The sequence below is a fragment of the Camelus bactrianus genome, chromosome 8 (genome assembly GCF_048773025.1).
Source record: "Camelus bactrianus isolate YW-2024 breed Bactrian camel chromosome 8, ASM4877302v1, whole genome shotgun sequence".
NCBI classification, from domain to species: domain Eukaryota; kingdom Metazoa; phylum Chordata; class Mammalia; order Artiodactyla; family Camelidae; genus Camelus; species Camelus bactrianus.
In genome coordinates this window covers 61404823-61429527 of record NC_133546.1, presented here as the reverse complement: position 1 = coordinate 61429527, position 24705 = coordinate 61404823, and the positions used below count along the sequence as shown (strand labels likewise).

Below are 24705 nucleotides of genomic sequence, written 5' to 3'. Positions count from 1 at the left end.
CATAATGAAGTCGGATTTATTTCAGGGCACAAGGATTGTTCAACATATGTAAATCAATCAATGTGCTACACAACATTAACAAAAAGGAAAGACATAAATCATATGATCATCTCAATAGAAGCAGAAGCATTTGACAAAATTCAACATCTATTCATGATAAAAACTCTCATCTAAGTGGGTATAGAGGGAACATATCTCAACATAATGAAGGCCATTTATAACAAACTCACAGACAAGATAATACTTAATGGTGAAAAGCTGAACACCTTCTCACTAAATTTAGGAACAAGACAAGGATTCCCATTCTCACTGCTTATATTTAACATAGTATTAGAAGTCCAACCCCAGCATTCAGACAAGAAAGAGAAATAAAAAAAGTCCAAATTAGAAGGCAAGAGGTGAAACTGTCACTATTTGCAGATGACGTGATAGTCTATATAGAGAACCCTGAAGTCTCTACCTAAAAACTATTAGAACTAATAAGTAAACTCAACAAAGTTGTAGGATACAAGATTAACAGACAGAAATCTGTTGTGCTTCTATATACCAATAATGAAATATCAGAGATAGAAAGTGAAATCTTATTTTAAATCACATAAAAATACCTAGGAATAAACTTAACTAAGAAGGTGAAAGATCTACACACTGAAAATTATAAAACACTAATGGAGAAAACTGAAGATGATTTGAAGAAATGGAAAGATATTCCATGCTCTTGGATTGGAAGAAGCAATATTATTAAAATGGCCATATTACCCAAACAAATCTACAGATTTAATGCAATCTCTATCAAAAGACCCAGGAAATTTTTCACAGAATTAGAACAAATAATCCTAAAATTTATATAGAAACCACAAAACCTATAATTACCAAAGCAATCCTGAGGAAAAAACAAATCTAGAGACATAACCCTCCCAGACTTCAGACAATACTACAAAGCTACAGTAATAAAAACAGCATAATATTGGCACAAAAACAGATATATAAATCAATCGGACAGAATAGAGAGCCCAGAAATAAACCCATACACCTATGGTCAATTAATCTACGACAAAGGAGGCAAGAATATACAATGAAGAAAATACAGGCTCTTCAAAAACTGGTGCTGGGAAACCTGGACAGCCCCATTAAAACAATGAAATTAGAACATTCTCTCTACATAAAAATAAACTCAAATGGTTTAAAGACCTAAATGTAAGACATAACACCATAAAAATTCTAGAAGAGGACAGAGGTGAAACACCCTTGACGTAAATCAGAGAAATATTTTCTTGGATCAGTTTCCCAAGGTGAAAGAAATAAAAGCAAAAATAAACAAATAGGACCTAATTAAATTTAAATACTTTTGCACAGCAAAGGAAACCATCAACAAAATGAAAAGACAACCTATGAAATAGGAGAAAATATTAGCAAATTATGCAACTGACTAGGGGTTAATATACAAAATACACAAATAGCTCATACAACTCAAAATTTTAAAAATGAACAATCCAATCAAAAAAATGGGAAGAAGACTTAAACAGACATTGTTTATAAAGAAGACATACAGATGGCTAACAGGCACATGAAAAGATGTTTAACATTGTTAATTATTAGAGAAATGCAAATCAAAAACCACAAGAGATATCACCTCACACTTGTCAGAATGGCTATCATCAAAAAGTCTACAATTAACAAATGCTAGGGAGGATGTGGAGGAAAGGGAACTCTTTCACACTATTGTTGAGAACGTAAATTGGTGCAGCCACTATGGAAAACAATATGGAGATTCCTTGAAAAACTAATAATAGAACTACCATATGGTCCAGCAAACCACTTCTGGATATATATCCCAAAAACACTAATTTGAAAAGACACATGCACCCCAACATTCATAGCAGCACTATTTACAATAGCTAAGACATGGAAGCAACACAAATGCCCATCAACAGATGGTTGGCTTAAGAATATGTTATACATATATTTATGACAGAGTAACATTCCATTATATATATAATATATAATGTTATATAAATGAAAGCCAATATATGCATGTTCATATATGACTGAAGCATTATGCTGTACACCAGAAACTGACACAACATTGTAAACTGACTATACTTCAGTAAAAATACGTATACAAAAAAAGAGGAACTCCCTCCCCCCCAAAATTCTGTTTCTTAAAATGTTTCTTAAAAATGTCATTCTTAACTATATATATAGATATGTAAAATAAGCTTTTTATAAAAGGTCATAATAAAAATAGCTCTTTTCTTTGAGGAAAAAAAGATGCTCAATTTGACTCAAAATTTAAGAAATGCTCATCAAAATGAGATATGATTTTTAAACTATGAAATTTTTTTTAATTGAAGCATAGTCAGTTTACAATGTGTCAACTTCTGGTGTACAGCACAATGTTTCAGTTATACATATACATACATGTATTCCTTTTCATATTCTTTTCCATTACAGGTTACTACAAGATATTGAACATAGTTCCCTGTGCTATACAGTAGAAACTTGTTGTTTATCTATTTTATATATAGTAGTTAGCATCTGCAAATCTTGAACTCCCAATTTATCCTTTCTACTCCCATCCCCCCATATCATAAGTTTTAAACTATGAAATTATTTTATAGGCTTAACAAAACATAGTCAATTCTACTAAGAATTCCTGGAAACTAAATTCTTTCACACATTGTTGATGGGACTATAAGTTGGTCCAACATTTTGGAAGGGCAATTTGGCAACATCTGACTAAATTAAAATCACAAATTGCTTTGATTCAATAATTCCTCATTGAGCAATTTATCTCATAGATATTTCCTTGCTCAAATAATCAGATATGTGCACCAGGAAGGCCCCTGAAACAATTTTATAGTTAAAAAAAGAAAAGAGAAAATAACTTAATTGCTTATCAATGAAATAATTAATTAAATTACCTTCATTCATACCATGGACTATCATCTGGCCATTAAAAAGAATGCTGATATGGAAAATTTATAAATGAATTATTAAGAGAAAAAGATGAAGTGGAAAACTGCCCAAATGAGTCGTATGAGTAGATTTGTTAAGAAAGTAGAGTGGTAATAAGCACACAAACGCTTACATATGCAGAAAAAAGTTCTGAAGAATAAACAAACTATCGCTGAGTCAAGTAACAGGGTGGAACTCTATTCTCCAGGACAGGAGTGAAGAAAGATGTTTATTTTTTATTTTATGTCTTTCTTTACTATTTGAAAATTTTACCCAAACATGAATTATGTTTATAATTTAAAACTTTATGGCACCTAGTTAGCAATTACAAGAAATCTCAGGACCATGGATAATGGAATTCACAAATCCAATTTTACATTAATTCTTTCTTCCCTGTCCACTTACCCTTATACATATGGAAAAATGCATTTTATTAAGACTGATAAATACAGGGAAATTTTTGAACTCTCTTCTCCAGTCCTTTCATACCTCTTCTGATAGGGCTGTTAAGAAGTAATCATGTTGTTCTCCTCAACCAGTAGTCTTGCTAAAGAATGCATGAGGAGGAGGTTGAGAAATGCATGTCTAAGGAGAACGCACTTCCTGTGTGCCAAACATTAAAATGGCGGTTTAGAAGTCAGATGATTCACAAAACAAAGGCTTTGGATAATTAGACTGATTAGAACAAATAATGAAGAGTTGGCTACAACTTTTTAAAAGGTGGTTTGTGCTTGCTGGTGGATGGAGCAAGAATGAGGGTGTCCAGGCTTTTTTTTTTTTTTTTTTTTATACTAAATTGGTACCAGCCCCATGAGTTAGAGGGAAGGAAGGGAAAGCAGAAATTGGACAACTTCGGGTCTGGAACAGTATGAATAGAAGGATCCTGAAGTGATGGTTAGAAATGCAGGTTTCTAGGACCCAACCCCAGTCTACTTAATCAGACTTCCTAGAGTTGCAGCTTGCAAATCTGCATTTAAGTCAAAATATTTGAGTGATCTGTATGTACACCAAAGCTTTAGAGATTCTGCTGTAAGAGAATTCAGTTCCTGAAGCATAAGCCCTACCTGAAATCAGAGACAATCTTCTTACATTTATTTTCTCCTTAGATTCCCTAGGAAGGTAGTAAGGTCCCATATTAAGCAGTGCACTAGGTATTAGTGGGTAAACTCATGGTGAAGAAATTGAGAAAAGATTCAGTTATGTTAAGAAAACAATTGGATTGAAAATTTGGAATCTCTTGAGAAGATGACAAGAAAAAAATCAATGTGATAAAACGTAAGAGCAAAGACAAAATTAAATTAGATCTAAAGCACAGATTAAGTTTATGAAAGAGGATAGAGCCAGCATTTCTGCAGTTCATCTGATACAGTGTAACAACTGAGCATCTATCTTGTCTTCGTTTGATTCTACTTGCTATAACATTTGATTACAGATACTTTGGTTGATAAAACACAGATGCTCCAAATATTAGAAAGCCAGCTGTAAACAAGCTCCTAAATTTAGAGAGCATCATTGCTCTTCCTGTAGAGTCTAGGAGATTTTAGATAACAATGAGAATTAGTACAAATTCATATCCGTGACTGCCAAAAGTAAACTGAATTGAATTTAGTTCAATGGGCATTTATTGAATACTTTTTAAAAAATGGGGGTAATTTGGTTTGTTTGTTTGTTTATTAGAGAAGATAAAAGAGGATTGAACCCAGGACCTCCTGAATGCTAAACATGCGCTTTACCAATTCAGCTATACTTTCCCCCTTAAATACTCATTTTTACCTTGAAATGTGCCATAGGGTATTCAGGAAGGAAGCCTGGATATAAGACACAGTCTCTGCCCTCAAAGGGCTTACAGGCTTGTGAGTGTGGCTCATCTATAACAAGAATAACTGTCATAAAAGACAAGATAACAGATTTCAAGTCAAAATGCAGTAAGTGGTAGATCAAAGCTACATGAATTTTAAAGGGTGGTTGTTTTTGTATGGGAAATAGGGCTAAAGGAAAGCAGTACAAATCAATCAACTTAACTCTGGTGACAGATGTGTCCAGACTTCACTCCACCAGGAAGACAAAGGAAGAGTTCACAGAGGAGCTCTGGTTAGAGAGGAAGTCAAGAGGTTGAAGATGTGCAGAGAGGAATAGTGAGTAAGAGAGCATTTTTGTAAAAGTGTGATAGAGGGTAAGTGATTGGTGGGACTGATCCTGGTCCAGTGTATGAAGAGAACATGAAATACTCAAATTGATACTAACTGAATTATTATTTTTGTTGTTATATGGAAGAATATGTCTATAAGAATCACAGAAATTAGGGCACAGAAATTGGGTCCTTCCTACGAACAAATATCCTACAGGAGTCCCCCTGCACCACCACATTGCTGTTGGGCAGGACTGGTGGGACAGGGCTCAATACCGGAAGAAAAGCAGTAGTACTTAGTGGGAGAATTTGCCACCTAGAACCTGTTTGGTCCATGCATGGGTGGGCCATGTTTTATAGACATAAAGGCTTTGAACCTCTTTTCAAGGGAAAAAAGAGAGAGATTGTATATGCCATTCTATAGTATGGAAGTTATTTATTTACTTATTTATTTAAACTTTTTATTGGAGGGAGGTAATTAGCTTTATTTATTTACTTTTAGAGAAGGTACTGGGGATTGAACCCAGAACCTCATGCATGCTAAGCATGCACTCTACCACTTGAGCTATACCCTCTCCCCTACCCCAAAGATTTTTAGAACAATGGAAACACTTTGTATGACATTTTAACAATGGATATCTGTCATTATACTTTTGTCCAAACTAAGGTGAACTGTGGACTTTGGTGATTATGATGTGTCAGTGTATGTTCATCCTTAGTTTAGAAAAAAAGTACCACTCTGGTAAATAAAAGTAACATCTATGCATGTGTGTGGAGAGGAGGTATATGGAAATTTCTGTACCTTCCTGTCGATTTTGTTGTAAACCTAAAACTGCTAAAAAAAAAATCTTAAAAACCAGAAAACTCAGGGTAGACATTTTTGACAAAACTTTGATTTCAGTTATATACATATATTATATGTGTATGATTGTTGAATTGTGATGTAAAATGTATTTTTTAGGTCAAAAAAGTTTGCGAGCCACTGTAGCTAAGTTACACAGGCAAATAAAAGCAAAAATTAACCTCAAAAAACTGAAAAAGAATCACAGAAATCAGCAAAACTCCTAGGAAGAGAGACCCATGCATTTGCAAGTTCATCATACTTTGACATTCCTGCTCTTAAAAATTCAGATACCACATAAGTGATATTCTCTGATGGATTTCCAATGAGGTAAATGAGATACAGTGACTAAAACTTAGAAATATAAGAAAAGAGTCACTTTCTATATATCTCTCTTTGCTTCTTCGGAGAGATACTGTGAATCAATGCAAAGATTCTCTGCAGAGACAGTGTGTATCACATTTACACCTTCAAGATTTCATTATGCTTTGTTTTGCAGTTATTTTCACCTTGGTTAATTTGTGCTTGAACAATTCAGGTTCTAATAAAAGCATTTTCCTTAGAATGCTTTCTTATTTGCACTTGGTTGTTACTCATGGAAAGAAAAAAACCTAAAACAATCCAAATAAGCAATACAAATATCCTTCCTCATTTAGTTACCTGTTCATTTAAATATATATGCTCTCTTTCTGGGAAGAACTCAAGGACTAGAATTAATCCTTTTAAATGTGGGCCCAGTGTTTCTGGTGCCTTTGGAATCATTTCCATATGTGGCACTGCACCTGCCTCATGTCTTCAACATTGATTGGACTCCCTTCGCTGTTTCTCTCATGAAAAATGTCTTCCTCGGAAAAATGTGGTGTGTTTTTAACCGATTCCAGTAGACCTTCAATCCATGCTCCCTCTGTGTGTCTGTGGGCACAGGAGTGGTCCCCAGACTCTGGGGGGTACTTTCTAACGGGACCGATCCCCAGACAGACTCCGGCCCTCACCTCAGGAGGCGGCCTGGCTGGCGCAGGCGGCCAGCCCCTCGGAAGAGAGCAGGTAGAGCCTGCCGGGACCAGCAGCCGTACCCGCGTCGCGGCCTCCGCAGGACAGACTCTAGCATCGCTGCCCGGTCGGTTTCCGGAGCCCCGGCGCCCCGCCGCGCCCTGGAGAGGCTCCAGCATCCCTCGGCCTGGAGGCCCCGGGAGGCGGCGGCTCCCGGGCCAGGAGCCACAGCCGCTGTGCGGCCTTGATCTGCAGCGCTGGGTGGAAAAGCCGCGGCGGCTGATGTCGGGGCTGCGGCTGCAGAGCGCCGGCCCCCGGACGGAGGACCAGAGCACCCGTGCGGCTGCCAGGCGAGCGAGCTCCGGGCTGTGCCCCGGGAGCCCCGTCCGGCCTTGGCCAAATGGGGACCCGAGAATAGGGTCAGTCGAGCCGATCGGAGCCAGTCTCCGCCCGGCTCCAGCCCTGCGCCGCTTCCCGGTCGCGGTGGCCAGGGAGAGAGCCGGGGAAGGGAGAAAGAGCGGCGGGAGGGCAGCATGCTCTCGGCTCCGCGATCTCTCCCCGGGAGCGGGGCGGGGGCCGGGCCGTGGGGTTGCTCTCCGCCCGGGGTCGGAAGGACCTGCCGCGCCTCAGCCCTGAGCCGTCCGCCGCGCCGGCTGCATCCCTGGCGCGGCCCTCTGGCTCTGTTAGCCGGCACGACTCGGCTCTCTTCCTGACCCCAGGCCCTGCTATTTCAAGCATTTTAGGGAAAAAAATGTGCACCGGCGAGGTGGGGGCCGGGGCCGTCCGGGGAACTCGTGAAGCAGGTAGGCAGGCGCGGCCTGGACGCAGAGACATCTGTCCCCTAAGGGTCTCCCCAGCTTTACTGATCGCAGGGGTGGAGTAGTGTCTATTTCTGTCTCCCTGATTTACACTGAAATCGGTTCTCTTGGGAGTAAAAGCCCATATGATTGTATCACGTCCGTAGCAGTCGTGCTGTGTCCAAAATGGGCACGGGCAATCGCGGCGCAGGCACTGAGTCCCCCAGAGACGCGGAGTTTCTTGGCCCCGGGGCTTATGCTTGTTTTCTCGATGGAATGGGCCTCCGAATTCCCCCAGGAACGTCTCAGTAAGTAGGGGTCTGTGTGTGCGTGTGTGTAATGATTCCCATGAAGACAGACTTAGGTATTTAAAGAACAAATCGACCCAGGTACCATAAGCCATGTGTACTTGTTGATATATTTATTTTTTTAATGGATAAGAGTGAAATTTTTGAGATCGCCAAGAGAAGGTTGACCTGTCAAGGGATATAGTATTTCCAGTCCTCATTTAATTAAAACCCCTGCACTTCCGTAGAGATTAGGTGGACATTCCAGTCAGCACCTTAGACTACTCTGGTGTTCTGAGTTGAATCTACATGCATTTTCTTAATTGAACACTTGCCTCATGTACTGCCATTGCACGTCACTCTTCCACAAAACTGTAAGCTTCTCCAGGGATAGTTTTCACTCACCTTTGACTTTCCCTATATCAAGCAGTGCCTGCACTGAAGTACTCAATAAATGATTGTTAAATAACTACACCACTCACTCCTAGTCCTTACATTTCCTGTAGGCTCTAACAGAGGAATGGAGGAAGGGGGAGGCAGGGATGAAAGATACCAAATAAAGGTGAAGGACCTAGTTGTTCATGCTGAGGGACATTAGCCAGACAGTGATAATGCTCGGAATCAGTTTGCTAATCAAGTCTTTGATTTTAGGGCTATCATGGGCAGGAAATGGGAATGACCTACGTTCTCCAGCTTTTTTTTTTTAAATCAGTATGTGGATACATTACTCTTTAGATATATTTTCCTTTCTTTCCTCCTCCCTTTTTCCCCTTCTTTCTTTCTATAGATTAGGTCTTGGGGTAAGCGATTATACTTGAAGTGAAAATGTGCCTTGCTAGCCTTTGATAACTTGGATGTCCTTGGATTTACTGGGATATGTGGCTAATCTCATATTTTCCATTTTTTAAATGTTTTTCACTGGCATCCTAAAATAACAAACTGGAGGAACCTGGTTTGGATATCTAAAATACTTCACTTGGGAAACTGAGCTGCAAATATTAAAATCCATTAACTTTCTTAACTGTTGCTTTTTAAGCTCTCGGCGATACTTTTGTATCTTTGTTTTTGAGACTTTGAGTGTATTCCCCAGCCTCTTCCATGAGTAAATATTTGAAGAACCTGTATTGCTAATGTGTATTATCAGCACACATATACTATACTATTATTTTAGCTGATGCTGGTTTTCATGAAGGGTTCATTTGTGCAGACTCACCTTAAATAATGGCACTTATTATTCATCGTCATCACTGATGCATTACAAAACATTAATTCTGGATAACATACTGTCTAGAGCATTTTCCACTAACACTAGAAATCTCTTGAAGAAGATGCTACACACGATAGGGATTCTTTTTATCTTAAATGCTTGTACTAGAGAAATACACTTCACTTGGAATATGATAGTGAAAAGCCTAGGTGCCTCATCACTACCCTTGTTTCTGAATTTCCGAAGACCCATTCGGTTGTAAGAAAGATAAGCCTTTTTGTCTAATTTTCGGCTACTAACAAAACATTTGTTTCATTCTGAAATTTAGGCTTAAGCACTTGAATTTCTGTAGTACTTGTAGTGTTTTGTTCAAGTGCCAAGGGTTCATTCTTCCCAGGTTGTAAATAAAATATGGTTCAGAATGGCACCTCTACTTGCAGCACCAGGAAAAAACGCTGTTTAATTTATAATAACTCTCCATAACCTTGTTCTTTTATTTTAGCAATTTCCCCTCCTCCGTTGTGATTTTTAATGGAGTCCTTATTCCTGGTCTCTTTCTTTCTTTCTTTCTTTTTTTTTCTTGACCTACTTTCTTTTCAAGAGCTTTCATATATAGCATGTTTTCAGTGGTGGTGATTTCTGTAGCGTGTAGGAGAGTCCTAAATCACGGTGAAACAGATTAGTTGGCTATCGCTTATTCTAGAAATGTTTCCGTGATTTAAAAATCATCTGATTCCAACGTCCACAATTTCATGGTCTGAAATCTCGTTAAGCTATGCTTTTCTTAAGTTTGCTCCGTTCTCCAGACTTAAGATTTGAACTTCATTCCGCTGTGCTCCAATTGTTATTTTTCTTTGTTGCCTCCACCCCCTAGAGATTGTTTCCCAGGGAGAGGCGTTCTTGGGGCTGGAGAGGAGAGTAGAGCGGGACGAGATCTGGTACCACAGGCACTAGATCCCTCCTCCCCCTCCTGGTGAGAAGTCAGACAATTTTGACAGTTCACAGCCCTGCTTTGGCTCTCACGTTTGTGGGCCATGGATGGGCTTTACCTTCTCCCTCTTGCCCTGCCTCTGGCCTGCCTTCAGGCCAACCGCACATGCGGCCATTACCCCAGCCCACCCAGAGCTCTCCTGCACCGGTCCTCTTGGGGAACTGGGGCGTGTGTCCGTAGAAGTCTTCGGGGGACTGGGAAAGCTACGGCGGGATCCGGACGCTCGAAAGGACAGCCACTCCCCAGGCTTTTCCCCGCGTCGCGGCTCCCACGTGACCGAGAACAGGCCTCCACCGGCCCGCCCCTTTCGTCCACGGCTGCCCACTTCCCGCTCGGGGTAAGTAAACCGCGGTTTTCCGCACCGCCCAACCCCGCCCGCCTCCGTTCTCCTTCTCTTCACCTCCCTCCGGCCCCCTCGCGCCACTCTCCCCGCCCCCCATCCTCCCCACCGGGCCCTTTGTACGTGCTCGGCGGCGTGCGAGCGCGGCCGGCACGTGACCCCGCCGAACGTGGCATTGTGTTATCACGTGACCCAGGTGCGTACGCGACGGAGCGGGGTGTGAAGATGGCGGACGAGGAGGCCGAGCAGGAGAGGTTGAGTCGCGGCGGAGGCGGCTGCGCCGCGGAGCTGCAGCGCCTGGGCGAGCGGCTCCAGGAGCTGGAGCGCCAGCTGCGGGAGAGCCGGGTGCAGGCCGTGGAGGCGGCCACGGAGTACTGTCAGCAGCTGTGCCAGGTGAGGGCGCCTGGGGTCCCCTCCCCCTTTCCCCAGGCTGGAGAGGGAAGAGGGCGAGTGAGCGCCCGGCGGCCGAGCGGTGGTCGTCGCTGCCGTGGCATCGTCGGCGCCGCCGCCCGGGCGGGAGCGGGGAGTACGAGGAAGGCGCCTTTGTGTGGCTGCCGTTGAGGCGGTTGTTGTCGGCGGCTCTCGGCTGGGGGAAGGGAGTTGTGGTCAGGGCGGAAAATCCCCCCTCCTCTTTCCTTCCCCGAAGTCGGGACTGTGCGGTCCCTGAGGCCGAGAGATGTAGACGGCGAGGACGAGGGTCCGCTCCACCGCAGGGAGAGGAAAAGGGGGGAATGAAGGCCAGGCCCCTTTCTCCTCCTCTTATTGTGCTCTGGGGATTACCGCGCCCCCCGCCTCTGCGCCCCTGTTTCCCACTCCGACGGGCCTCCGCCCCCAGTGGTTTCATTTCTTTGCCTCTCCCTGCTTTCATCCGTCCCGCCCCGGCCCCGTTCTCGCTGTCTCCGGGCCTTTGTTGTTCGAGTTTCGCCTTAAGACTGAAGGGGCCTTTGTTGATGTTCCGAGGAGCAGTCCCCGCCGACCCCTTCTAGCTAGGCGAGACGTTCGTGGATGAGGGGCGCGGAGGTGTCCGTTCCTGCCTTTGCTTGCTAGGTGCACCGCTTCCAAGGTAAAGGTTGCTCTCGTCGGTGGAGAGAAGCTGTCCCTGTATGTGTATCCTAGGGTCGAATGTCCCTGTGGAGTAGCTTTTCCATGAATCCGCTTCTCTTGCTTACACCTTTGGAGGCGTATGGTTTTCTCTGTTCCTCCCCCGGCTACACACCCCCTCTGTTACTTGGACTCTTCCCTGTTTGGCCTCTTGGTCAAACGGAGAAGACTGAGGCCCATGTCGACCCGTGCTCTGGTCAGTTTCAGGCCTTTCCTTCCCTTTCTTGCACAAGGACAGTGATTTCCAGTAACTGCGTTCTAACCAGGATTTGGAATGTTAATAACACTGTTTGCTTGATAGAAATCGGAGCGTTTGGGTCTACATTTGCGCTTGATTACATACCCTCCAGTTTCGTTTGCAATTTCAAGGTGCTGCTGTTGGCTGTGGTGAAGATTTTGGTTAGATTACCCTCTTGAGGGGGGAAGAAGAATTTATACGGGTCACATTTAGAGTTAGCTTGTGAACGTATCGTTACAGAGAAGTTGTTTTGGAAAGATACTGAACTTAAGGTCGAACAATCTTGGACCATTTTAGCATTTCAAAGTAGATACATTTTCACTTAGTTTTTACCCTCCAAGTTCTGAAACTTTTCTTTATAAGATTAGGGAAACTTGATCCCATACCAAGAAATCTCCATTGCTGTATGCGCTTTATTGTCACAAATTATTTGATGGTTGTTCATTGTCTTAAAAAAACCACTTTTTGAAATTGGTGACTTGTCTAGGAGTATATGCAATGTGAAAGCCCCCCACTTAGGTAATGTAGGTCTAGTGAATACCTATGGCAATATTAGAGATTCTTCATTCCTTTGAGTCTTAGTTTTAAAGAATTGTTGAAATTTACCTACTTCACTACCATGGCCATACCCACTTTTTCTTAATTGATCTTTTAAATTAAAATATTTATTTTAGGTATTTTTAAAAAGTTAGTAAGGTACCATAAAAGGAATTCTTTTATTTGTAAGTGAAATGAGCTTTTTAAAAAGTCAGTGAAAAGTAAAGTCTAGCTTTGCTGAAAGACATTTTTCAGGTAACAGTTTCCACTAATGGATTTAACGCTAATTACTGTAAATACTGTTGACCAGCAATATTCATAAGTAGGATTAATAATTCTGGGAAACAGGAATCTCATGCACGTTGGACTTAATTTTGAGGGTGTGCAGCATCATAAATTTATCACTTTAAAATTGTGATGTATGAAACAACTTTTTTTGTCAGCATGAAAGTAATTTCCTGTATTAGCTTTAGGTGATCAGTCTAACAGCACGTGAATTGTTTTTACTGACCAGTGCTGCATGAAACAGTAATAAAACATGCTGGGTTTGTGGATTTCAAAAATAATGAAATATTTCAAGCACTAAAATCCCACAATAATGTAAATTCATTTAAAAGTGATCTTCATTATTTGAAGAGTAGAGTGTATCTGATGTTTGAGATCCCCTGTAGAACATTTTTCTATGTATTATTTTTAAAGTTTGCTTCTTGTTTCAGTGATCTTGCCAGATAGGAAGTAACTTGAAACATAATTGTTTCTTTAAAATTGTATCCTAGCCATTATTAACATTTTGATACAAGTTGAGCAAAGCAGTGGTTAACAATTACAGAATTCATTGGAGTCTAAAAACAATGCTAGAAGTACTAGGAGCTAGAAATTATAGCTTCGTTTCTATCCTTGAGATTATCATTTAACTTTTTCTATCTAAGCTTTTCCTGTAAAACTGGGATATTCACATGCTTCAAGAAGGAAAAGATGAATAAATACTTGCCAGAGTTAGTGGGCTTCAGAGTTAGTATTCTATAAGTGTTGATGCTTAGTGCTTGTGCAATCCCTGTTCTTGCATTTATTTTCAACATGAATTAGTTTATATTCTGAATTTTTTACCTCAACAAAAGGTGAATTTCTGAAGAATATAGGAAACCTGCAGGAATAGAAGTTGCTTACTCTTTCTTGTTTATAGATTTTTTTTTCTTTTTGAATGAGGTAGAATAGTAACAGATTTCTTAAGTTCTGAAAAGTAAAATAGAAATGAAAAACATTAAGGTTTTCTTATTGTTAACAGTATTGTTTTGCTCTTTATATTAGGTTGCTTCCTGGAAGCATGCCCCACTTTTACATGAACATTTGCTTAAAGCTTGAGTGGGAGGAGGGGAAGGTGGTAGAGGATGGGCATATGGGAGTGCCTGTCAAAAATCTTAGATTTCCTTATATCTTTACAAGCTAGCTGTAATCTGGGTAATGTAGTTGACTTACGAGTTTTCTTAAAATCAACTTAGAAAAAGAATATATTATAACTAGGAATAATTTCTTGCATTTATTTATTTCAGTATCATTATTATATATAAAAACTGATTATAGTTGGAACTTACTGGACAGTTTATTCTATTAGACTAGGCCAGTATTCACTCACTCATTCAGCATTGTTATTGTACCTACAGTAGGGTCCAGGCAATTATGATCATGGTCCCTGGCTACAAGGAGCCTGCAGTCTGGAGGAAGGTAGACAAGTAATTGTAGTAAATTGTGATTTATATCTTTTATTTCTGAGATGAGTATAGTACAGTAGCAGGTTATTTATTTGGGAGTTTAAATAGAAGCATTCTAAAAGAATAATTGATTATTGAAATGATTTGAAATGATTATATATTTTAAAATGAAATGATTATATATTTTAAAAGTTATGATTATATATTTTAAAAGTTAAGCCATTGTAATAATTGATGAATGATTTGTTGGACCATGATGTTTGTTGACAGCATTGCGCACTGGACTGGATGACCGGTTGATTGATTTATGAGTTGTGACTATTTTTGGTTGTTTATCATCTGGTGACTGATAATTGTTTTAAAAGGTTGGATTGCAGTTGTGGTATCATACACACACGCGCGTGCGCGCGCGCACACACACACACACACACACACACACACTTCATACATTGGTTCATATAAGCAGTTCTTCTCAACTGGGCAGAGTACTTTTTTCCACTGCAGTTCTCCCCTCAAGGGCATTTGAAAATATGCAGGGTCAGTTTTTTGGTTATTGAAGTGACTAGGGATGTGACAAGTGGTATTAAGTGCCCATGGTTCATGGATGCTACATTTTCTGAAGTGATCAGGACTGTCCCAGCCCATGGAAATTTATCCCTCTACCTAAATACCCACAGTGCCCTTTTGAGAAACGCTGAAGAGAAAGAAAAAGAATATGTTAAGGTTCCCCCCCCCCGGTCATTATGCTCTTTTCATGTTAATATAGTTATATTAAGAAATGTAGTTAATCTGGAAGAGATCCAGGTCAGTGCTCTTCAACCATATATAAATGCACACTGAGCTGGAGTGCACATTGCACTTGAAATTTTCTAATTTTTAGAAATTATGAGCAATTGTGTAAGCAATTACTAAAACAATTCACTTTTACTAGGTTAAAGAGGTAGCAAATTCAGCATAGTTAGTTGTCGTTATTAAAGCAGACCTTTTGATATAATTGAAATTCTGTTTTTAAGAAAGCATTTATTGCAAGGACCAGGGTTAAATGTTAGTGGATAGAAGATGCAGGAGATTCTAGTAGGGTATAAACTAATAGGGTATTTGAATATCACTTCAGGATGACAAGTGAGATGTCAAAAAGCTGTGTATCGTTAACAAATTTGTTTTATTCTCTTTTTTATTCTTTTTTTTTTTAAATCGAATATGTGATACATTGAAATGTATAGAAGAATGCAAGAACTGAGAAAGGGCATACAATGAAAACTTGATCTCCTTCCCACCCTAGGCCTTCAGTCACCTTCCGCAAAGACAATCCCCGATAGTATTTTATGCATATTTCCAGAAATACTGTTCACTCTTTTTAAAAAGAATAAAAATGAGGACATACTGTACATTGCATCTTGCTTTTTTCACCATGAAAGATATCTTCAAGATCATTCCATAGCTGCACATGTAAACCTATGGCTTTCTGTTTTAAACTGTATAATAATAATTCTAATCCATGGCTGTGTCTAATTAATGAGTTAATTATTGGTGGTTATTTGGAGGAATAAGTTAATTTTATGTATAGTAATTTCAATAAAGAGTTTAAAGAAGGTAGTAAACACTTCAGGCTAGGGTATCAGAGAAGGCTTTACTGAAGAGGTAGGATTTGATCTAGACCTTAATACCTTTATTAACTATGTTTAATGCCTTATTGGTATAAGAAACAAAAATCAAATTAAAACTTTAGGAGAGCTACTGAGTATTAAAATTGTGTAGTTACAGTATATACTTGTATATTTTTGTTTTATCTGTTTGATACAAGTTGATTCTTTTATTGGCATATTTTGCTTAGCTTTGGTTATAGTGGCAAGAATTTTGAAAATGCTTAAACATTTTCCTTTAGAAACTAGACTTTCTTCTGATTATTAGAGGATATCTTAAGCTAATTTGTAGGACACTTCAAATCCTACAGAAAGAAAAGATGGCTTACTTGTTAATTAGTGATAATTACTTTAGGTATTGAGGGAGTAATAAGTCATTTAAACTTTAAAAGTTTAGGTAATTCTCAGGAGAAATAATTTTTTAAATGTTCCTAATTAGTATGCATACTAGAGATATTCAGTTCCACTTTCCAGAATATACTTATACCAATTTTAGCAAAGGAAAGCTTTACCAAATTTTACTTGCTTCCTTCTTGACACTTCTTCTTGGTCCTAAATTAAAATGTGGAGGGGAGAGAAGATGTATTCTGCTATTGCCGTTCATGAAAATTTATATGGATAACTTGCAAAACCAAGGATTTTTGAAAATATATGGTCTTAACTATATGAACTGCTGTTGTACTTACTTTCCTTGAGATTCTGTCGATGTTGAGAAATTACCTTATTTTTCCCAACTCTCAGACATAAATTCAGTTCATGAAATTAACCAATCAGTATGTGAGTAATTCATTTATAAAATGGAGAGTTTACTTTCATTGATGTGTTTGTCACATACCCACTGTAACTTGTAACTATATGTTGTTTTCCAGGAGAGCCTCTTGATTCATTGTTTCTCTTTTGGCATTTAGAGTCACACAGTGTACCTCATTCCTTTTTCCCCTTTTACTTACATTTAGCGAAGATGATTTGTTGAGATTTAACCAGTTATACATGTCTTTTCTTAGTTTATTTTAATCAGATATTAAAATTTCTCTTTATGTGAGAGCACTAAGGGAGCTATGGAGAATAATGGTGTGGATAGAGCTTACAAAATCTGGTGCATATATTAATAGTTAAGCAACTAATACTACTTGGTAGTAAAGTGTCTTGTGGTAAATACAAAAAGTGGAGTATGAATTAACAGAATTAGAGCATTCTGAAGATACATAATTTAGCTAAAAATTGAACAGGAAACGAAAACACTGTTGTCATGGGTCTTGAATGTGGATAACCGAAGTGGGATGGATGGGAGTAAACCTTAAAGGAATAGAACAACTGTTCAAACTGGCATCTTGGAGAAAAATGTCAGGGGTTGGGATGAGAAATAGGATAGAAAGGGTAGATTAGAACCAGACTAAGGGTTTAGCATCCAAACCAAGGAATTTTAATTAATCTTGTAAGTGTAGATAATGTACGGTTACATATCCTAAAGACTTAGCCTTCCAAGTTTGAGGCATTGAAATAAATTTTTTTAAAAGATCAGAATGTTACAATCTTTGGTTTTTCTTGAAGTGTCCTGTATCAGTTATTGCCGTATAACAAACTGCCCCAAAACATAGTGACTTCAAAAGAACAGCCATTTTTATTACTGTTTTCAAGGCTGTGGGTCTGTTGGGGGGGTCTGCAGTCAGCTGGTCAGTTGTCTGCCATTCCAGATGGTCTTACTCATGTGTCTGGTGGGTTGGTTGAGGGGCCTCAGTTAGGTTGGCTCATCTCTGCTCCACTTTCACCCTGGAGCTCTTTACATTGCAGCCAGAGAGCAAGTTCTGTAGCACAACTGTTTTTCAAGCTTCTGCTTGTGTCATGTTCAGCATCATCCCATTGGCTCAACAAGTAGTCAAACCCAACCTCTTTGTGGATACATGGAGATGTGATTCTTCAGGGACCAATTTTATAACAATCTACCACGTATCCCGTATCCCTTTATTCTCCAGTGCAATTCCAAGCACTTCTATGGGTCAAATTTAAATTTTTCGTCTCTAGCCCTCCCTCTGCTCTCTGTCTTGTCACCCATATTCTATCATTGAAGCACATCCAGTTGGCCCTTTAGGGTTGGCAGAAGGTATTTCCATTTCTATTTTCTAATCTCAATCTCCAGATAGAAGAAGGGCATCCCACTCCATCATGGTAACTTTGGGAAATTTGTGGAACCACCTCTTATTTGCCATGGTTCTTTACCTTAATGTTATACCTAGTCTGTATTTTGTGTTTTGTGTTGTCTCTACCCTGTACAATCTAATGATAATATCCTAGCTCTTGTCCTGTATTTGAACTTCTTTTTTCTTAACTGGAGAACTTGCTTTCAGCCTTCAATTCAGTCTGAAATTCCCCAACACCCTGCTTTTATCCTTCTACCTTAGAGGCAGTCCAATACTCCTAACAGTGTTTCTCAAATTTGAGCTTATAGAAACCTAAGAGTGAGCCTGTAGATTTTAGAGTTACAAGTTTTTGACCTCAGCTCATAATAAGATGTAACTTTCTTTCTTTCCTTTCCTTTTTTCCCCCTACTTCCACCGCTTAGTTGTCACATTGAAACAAAGTTGTCACGGAACAATACGTATCTTTACTATGTGTGATGCATTCCACTTTGATTTCTTTGTCTGAAGTGAGGGTGAAGCTTGAAGTTAAGAGTCTAGACCAAAGAGATTGAAGAGGAAGAGAATTCATGTTCAAAACAGGCACTGTGTTAGATGCTTTACTAACAATGAATTGTTTAATCCAAAGACCTGTGAGATAGTAGGATTAAAAACCATTTAGCCTGTTTAAATGTCTCAGTTTAACCCAAATTGTCTCCTAGCACCTCTTCATTGCTATATACTACTTGATAGTGTGACACTGAATCCTCAGAAAATGTTCAGTTTTATTAGGCATTTGAACTGAGATGTATGGTTAAATGGCTAAAATGAAGCAGTTCTTTAAAAAATGAATTTGAAATATATGGGTAATGTATTCATGAGGAACTTTTGGCATCCTTTTTGATGACTAACATAAAGGAAATATTGTGTTTTAAGTTCATAACTCCTAGATACATAACTCCTACGTTTTATATTTAGAAAGAGGTAATCTAAATTTAAAAGTAGTAATTAATAATTCACTTGATCTCCTTCACAGTCAGTTTTATGGGGATATTAGAAAGCTATCATATCAAATATTTAAATTGTCCTGTAGTATTTTAATTGAAACAGATATTTGTGATTTTGAGAGAAATTTATTTCCAATAAGTCAAGATGATTTTACTACTTCTTTTAGATGAGCCGTAATCATCAAAGGTAGGCATTTAGAATTTCTATTTATACAAAATAAATAGCTTACATTTTGTATTTTCTAGATGAACATGTACATATTCTTTATATTTTCCTAAGTTTTGCAAGTATGATAAATCCCAGTCAACATAAACTTGAAACATTACACATCTAATTCAGAAGAATGAACATTTCTTCAATTTATATTCTGAAAAATACAATTTTACTTTCTGAACAAAACTTTTACAGGATTATATTTCAAAAGAATAAAACAAAGTTTAATGAAATACCTATTAAAATAGATACTTAAGTAGTTTAAATCTGTGACTTTCTATGACTTATCCAGTCCATATTTGTATAACTTTATTTTTAAACTTCTATTAGGGAAAATTAGGAAAAAAATTGCCTAAAATGAGATACTGCACATAACAAATATTGTGAATAAAATTTATATCTTCAAAGAAATTGATCATGAAGGTTATCATCAGCTTGAAGATATTTTATAGGAAACATTTCTGAATGCTTGTGTCATAACTACTGCTTCTTTAGTAATTAAGAATTTAACCCTAGTATGTAAAATTGAATATGTTGGCAAGAAATGAGTCAGACTTAGTATATTTCAATATTGTGCCCTATTTAGTATTTCTGAAAAAGCAACCTGATGTGGCAAATGCTGTCTAGAGAGAAAGGGACATTATTTTTAACACAAAAAGACCTTTGAGGATTTACCTATTGATTGAAAAAACATTTGTGGTGTTTGACCCCACCCCCCACAATCATCTTTTATAGACATTGTTTTACCAGATGAAAAAACCTACTCTATGAATTCTGTCTTTCATATATACTTTGCTTGGCAGCCCATTAGATACTGTGCATTAAAATATTGGAATTCTAAGGACAGCGGTTTTAATTTTCACAGAATTGTGTGTTGTGACCCTTGGCGTGCTACTTCTAACTTTTCTGTTTCATTATCCTTGCAATAGAGACCTTACAGACCATTGTTATAAGAATTGATCAGAGGCATGGTTAAAATATTTTAAATGATTGTTGTCAGACAAAGTAACATTTTCATTTACATTTAGAAATTACTTTGGAAACACCTTTGATTTTTTTAAATGATAATGACCTAGCATAATCTTATAACATTAATAATTCCGTAATTTTAAAGTCATCTGTTACCATTTTGAAAATAGTACTAGGTTATTGGTTTATCAACTTATTTGAAGCCTACATTTTAGAGAAGACAGGATTATATTTTATAATAATTCAAGAACGATCTTTTTGTCATTGGGGGTGGGGTGGCAGATTACTCGATGTGTGTGAATGTGCCAGGAGAAGATCATCGGCTTTGCAATTAAAATCTCCTTTGTCCAAAATTTTAAACCTGGATTTGAGAGGCTGGAATGAGAGAAGCTAGTATTATATAGTAACAAAAAGTATAGATTTTGAGCTGTTTGAATTCTGACTCCCTTATTTCTGTGGGACTTTAGGCTTGGTTTTGTGTCTAGGTCTTCATCTCTAGACTAGAGGAAGTAATAATATCTGCCTTAAAGCTGTTGTGATTAAGGTAGAATGTTTGCTGAGCCCTTTGTGTATTATGATGCTGAAAGTAGACAGTAAGTGTTAGCTATTAATGTATTTATAAGGACTAGATCTGAAATTTTCCTCACAAAACATTAATCTTAGGGTTTGTAAAATATTCTTTAGTTGCTTATCATACAGGTAGGGGCTTTCAAACTTAAAAAAAATAAAATGAGGGTAACTCCCTTTTCCTCCTGCCCCCAGAGTCTTACTTGATATCTTGATGTATAAAACAGAAAAGTTACCTCTGCAAACAGTTTGACAAGTGCAGTACTAATCTAGAAAATAACGTCATTTATTTATGCTCCTGCCAGAGCTTGTGAAGGGAGTTCAAGTGTAGTCCTCTTCTGACAGTACTTTCTTCTCAAAATTTTTTTTCTTATTTTTCCTTATTCTGCTGCTTCTCTACACTCTTCCAAAGATAATGAATGTTTTTGTGTTAGAGGCATAATAAAGCCGTTACTGAAGATTTTAATATATTTAATTTAGTTGTTAAAGACTTTTGCTTAGTCTTGTCTGACATAATAGGGCACATTAAAAAAAACTCAGTTTTTGGTACCTAAGATTTAATGTAAGTTTACTTTCTCTATTCATATATTTATTCTATTTTATATATTTATTTATATATTTATATTTACTTTATATTTATTTATTGCCTTCATTTCTTACCTTCTGTTGCTGTTTGGATTCTGCCCCTCACCACACCAAAGGAAATGCTCTTTTGAAAGTCACTTGCTTGACATATTTGTTGTACTTTAACAACTGTAGACCCAAGTAGCAATCCAGCAGTTCAGGCTATTTTATATGCCTGCACATTGTTTTTAAGAACATTTAATTGTCAGCATTTTAAAAATCATAAGCCTTCATGTTGAAATGAGGATGTTCAGCTTCTCTTTGAAAATCAGATCTGGCAATATTTGGACTCATTCATGGCTACAGGCTGAAGTGACTGCCTGCTCAGTCTCTTTTGGACTTTTAAAATGTTTGTGACCTCGTCTTATGTTCATCTCTCTTCAATTTATTTACACTACTCTCCTGATTCTCCTACCTTTGTGACTCCTCCTTTGTCGCCTTCACTGACTCTTCCTTTCATCTGCTGGGAATGCATGGTAATTGTTAGCTGGTATTAGTATATTTAAGAGAACTAGATCCAGCATTTCAGTATTTTTTGTGGCATTTCCTCAATGTTCTTTTCTTCTCTTTTGCTCTTCATTAGTGACCCTCAGCCATTTTCCCCACCTCATCATCATGTCTGAGACAGGACTCTAGTCAGAAAGTGGTTCATGAGCCCTGGTTGATGACCCATACTTCACATACTAATCTTCAGCAGGCATCCACTGTGACAGCATCTCCTGTAACTCTGGTAGGATTTCCAGACGTTTATTCATTTAGGCCTCACCACTCTTCTTAGCTTTTGGTTCCTATTTCCAACTGCCTGTGGAACTCTTCCTTGTAGAGTTCAGTAGGTAATTCTAATTAAATAGGTCTGAAATTGAACTCAGCCACTCTGCTTTTCACTACCTGCCCCTCACCCAAAAGAAAGCCTGTTGCTATTGGTGACATTCTTCCCCTTCCCCTCCCCCTCAAACTTAGGTTTTGAAACTTCGAGTCATTTTTAGCCCCTTCTTTCACCTCTATAGCCCAGTCACCAAGTTCTGTCAGTTTTATTCATGCACTGTTTCCTATATCCTCTGGTTAGATCTGATGTTATTAATGGCTGCTTAGTTTCTTGTAACAAAAAATTTAACAAAGTGTTTTATGAAGCTATTTTTCTGTCTTTCGTTTTCTAATCTATCTTCTTCTATATTGTCACTAAGATTATGCCATCTTTTCAAAGCATGTTTATTGTATTTTTTCCTTAAAGACTTAAAAGGCAGCACGATGTGGAAGAGTTGAGATTCTGTGTTGGACACCATGAGTTGAAATCTCAGGTTTACTAGTTATGGTCCCAGTTTCTTAACCTATTAAATGAGGATAATGGTACCTACTTCATAGGTTTGTGAGGTAAATGGGGCATCAGCACAGCACCCATCACATCAGTGAGCACCACATAAAATGCTAATCCATGAAAAATAAAATTCAAGCTCCTTAGCTTTTTTCATGACCTGGCACCTAGCATGCCAGCCTGGCTAATTGGTAGCCATATCTCTTATGTCTTTTTAAGCAAAGCCTTATGGATTTGTAGTCTGTCTTATACTACAGTTCACATAACCCCTCTCACCTCTGTGCTTTGGCTTTAACGTTCCTCTTTTATGTTTACTTCTTTTACCAACTCCTTTGCTCCATATTTCTTTCCCTCAACTTGTGATAGGATTATTAGATTTTACTACATTTTTCTTGAGGTTTTCCTATACTCCTAAATTGATTTAAAAACATATTCCCCATCCTTTTTATTGGACTGCATAAGCTTTCTTGGCTTTTATCATATTTTTTCTGTTTTAAGATTGTGATTGGAGCTTCTTAAAAGCAGGGCCGTGCCTTATTTTACTGAATCATAAGTGATTAAATCTTGTTGAATGATTGTGTCCTCTGTTTTGCTTAAATAGGCTGATTTTAATTGTGGGGTGAGTTTTGTGCTACTTACTGAAATTAGGTTTCTTCTGACCACTCTTATCTCAGTTCTGACATTGGGTATCTATGTTCAGGGCAAGGATTCAGTTTGATCAAGTATGTATATAGTTTTTATAAAGCAAATGTGGTTGTATGATAAGTAGTTGCCATCTTAATAGCTTATTTATTAAGGGCTGACTGTGTACCAGAAACTGTTAAGTGTGTATATGTGTGTGTGTGTGTGTGTTTGAGAGAGGGAGGGAGATTGAGAGAGACGGGCTCATTGTAGTCCGCAACAACCCTCTGAGGTAGAGAGAGGTACTATGCCTATTTATGTGAGACTGCTGAGGCTCAGAGAAATAAAGCAACTAGCACAAGTCAGGTAATTCAGACTTAATTTTTAAAAAACAAGCAACAAAAGCAGAACTGAAACTAAGTAAACCATTTCTGGGGAGGGGAGTAATATGTAGGTGTTGATTGTTAAAATTAGTTTTAGGGTACAAAGGGAATTTATAGTAGTAAACTTTAATCACTTGAGACTAAACTTCAGGAATGCAGAGCAATGAATGGAATTTGAGTAATAGCATTTTTAAGAATGTGTTAATGTTCTTTGTTTAGTAGTAGTGAGAATTTTATTAGTTTTTGAATTTCTTTGAGTAATGTATGGATCTTTTAAGGGTAACCAATACATATTTATAAATTACAATGAGAGCAACTTGTTGAAGAAGTCGGTTTCTAATCTCCAAGTATAACTAAGATCAATATTTTATTGGATTAAGGGGAAAAAAAACCCCTGCATTTGTGATATGTTTGGCCTCTCTGTATGGTACAATGAAGTACCTAAAATCCATGGGGAAAAAGTAGGTCATCAATGATCTTTAAGCTGCTTTTAACTGGGTATCCTATAGGTAAACATTTGGATATGAAACCTTAATATAGGACTATCTAATTACAAATCACATGTAACATACTATTTCAGCTTGTATGGTTGAGTCTGTTTATTAAATAATAATGTTTATATTTTAGATCAGTTTCATAAGATGGCCAGTGTTAAAAATAAAGATTCTAATGGCAGCAAGAGAAAATCAGAGTTAGTTACAAGGGAGCCCCTATAAGGGTCTCAGCTGATTTCTCTGCACAAACACTGCTGGCCAGAAGGGAGTGGCAAGATATATTCAAAGTCTTGAATGAGAAGAATCTGTAGACCAGAATACTCTACCCAGCAAGACTATCCTTTAGAGTAGGAGAGAGGAAGAATTTCTCAGACAAGTAAAAACTAAAAGAATTTAGTAATACTAAACCTATCCTAAAAGAAATACTGAAAGGTCTTATCTAAATAGAAAAGAAGGAGGAAGCTATAGAAAAGAGAAAACCATAATTGGAAATGTAACTACAATGAGCTACAAGAGAATAAACATGAAGATGTAAAAGAGGACATCAAAATCACAAAATTTGGGAGATGGGAGTGAGAAAATGTAGATTTTCTTTTCGTTTTTCATAGGATGTGTTTGAGCCTATATGACACCATT

At 38.1% G+C, this 24705-nt stretch overlaps 1 protein-coding gene across 2 annotated transcripts in view; it reads left to right on the top strand.

Moving 5' to 3' along the window:
- The first annotated feature begins 8034 nt into the window (after window positions 1–8034).
- The window catches only part of ZNF292 (zinc finger protein 292), an 89529-nt gene continuing 72858 nt past the window's right edge, over window positions 8035–24705 (top strand). For both annotated transcript variants that reach the window (XM_074368658.1, XM_074368655.1), the window contains exons 1-2: window positions 8035–10533; window positions 10733–10929. In XM_074368658.1, coding sequence (XP_074224759.1) covers window positions 10762–10929 — 168 coding nt within the window. In that variant the 5' untranslated portion in view covers window positions 8035–10533; window positions 10733–10761. The remainder of the gene's footprint in view (window positions 10534–10732; window positions 10930–24705) is intronic.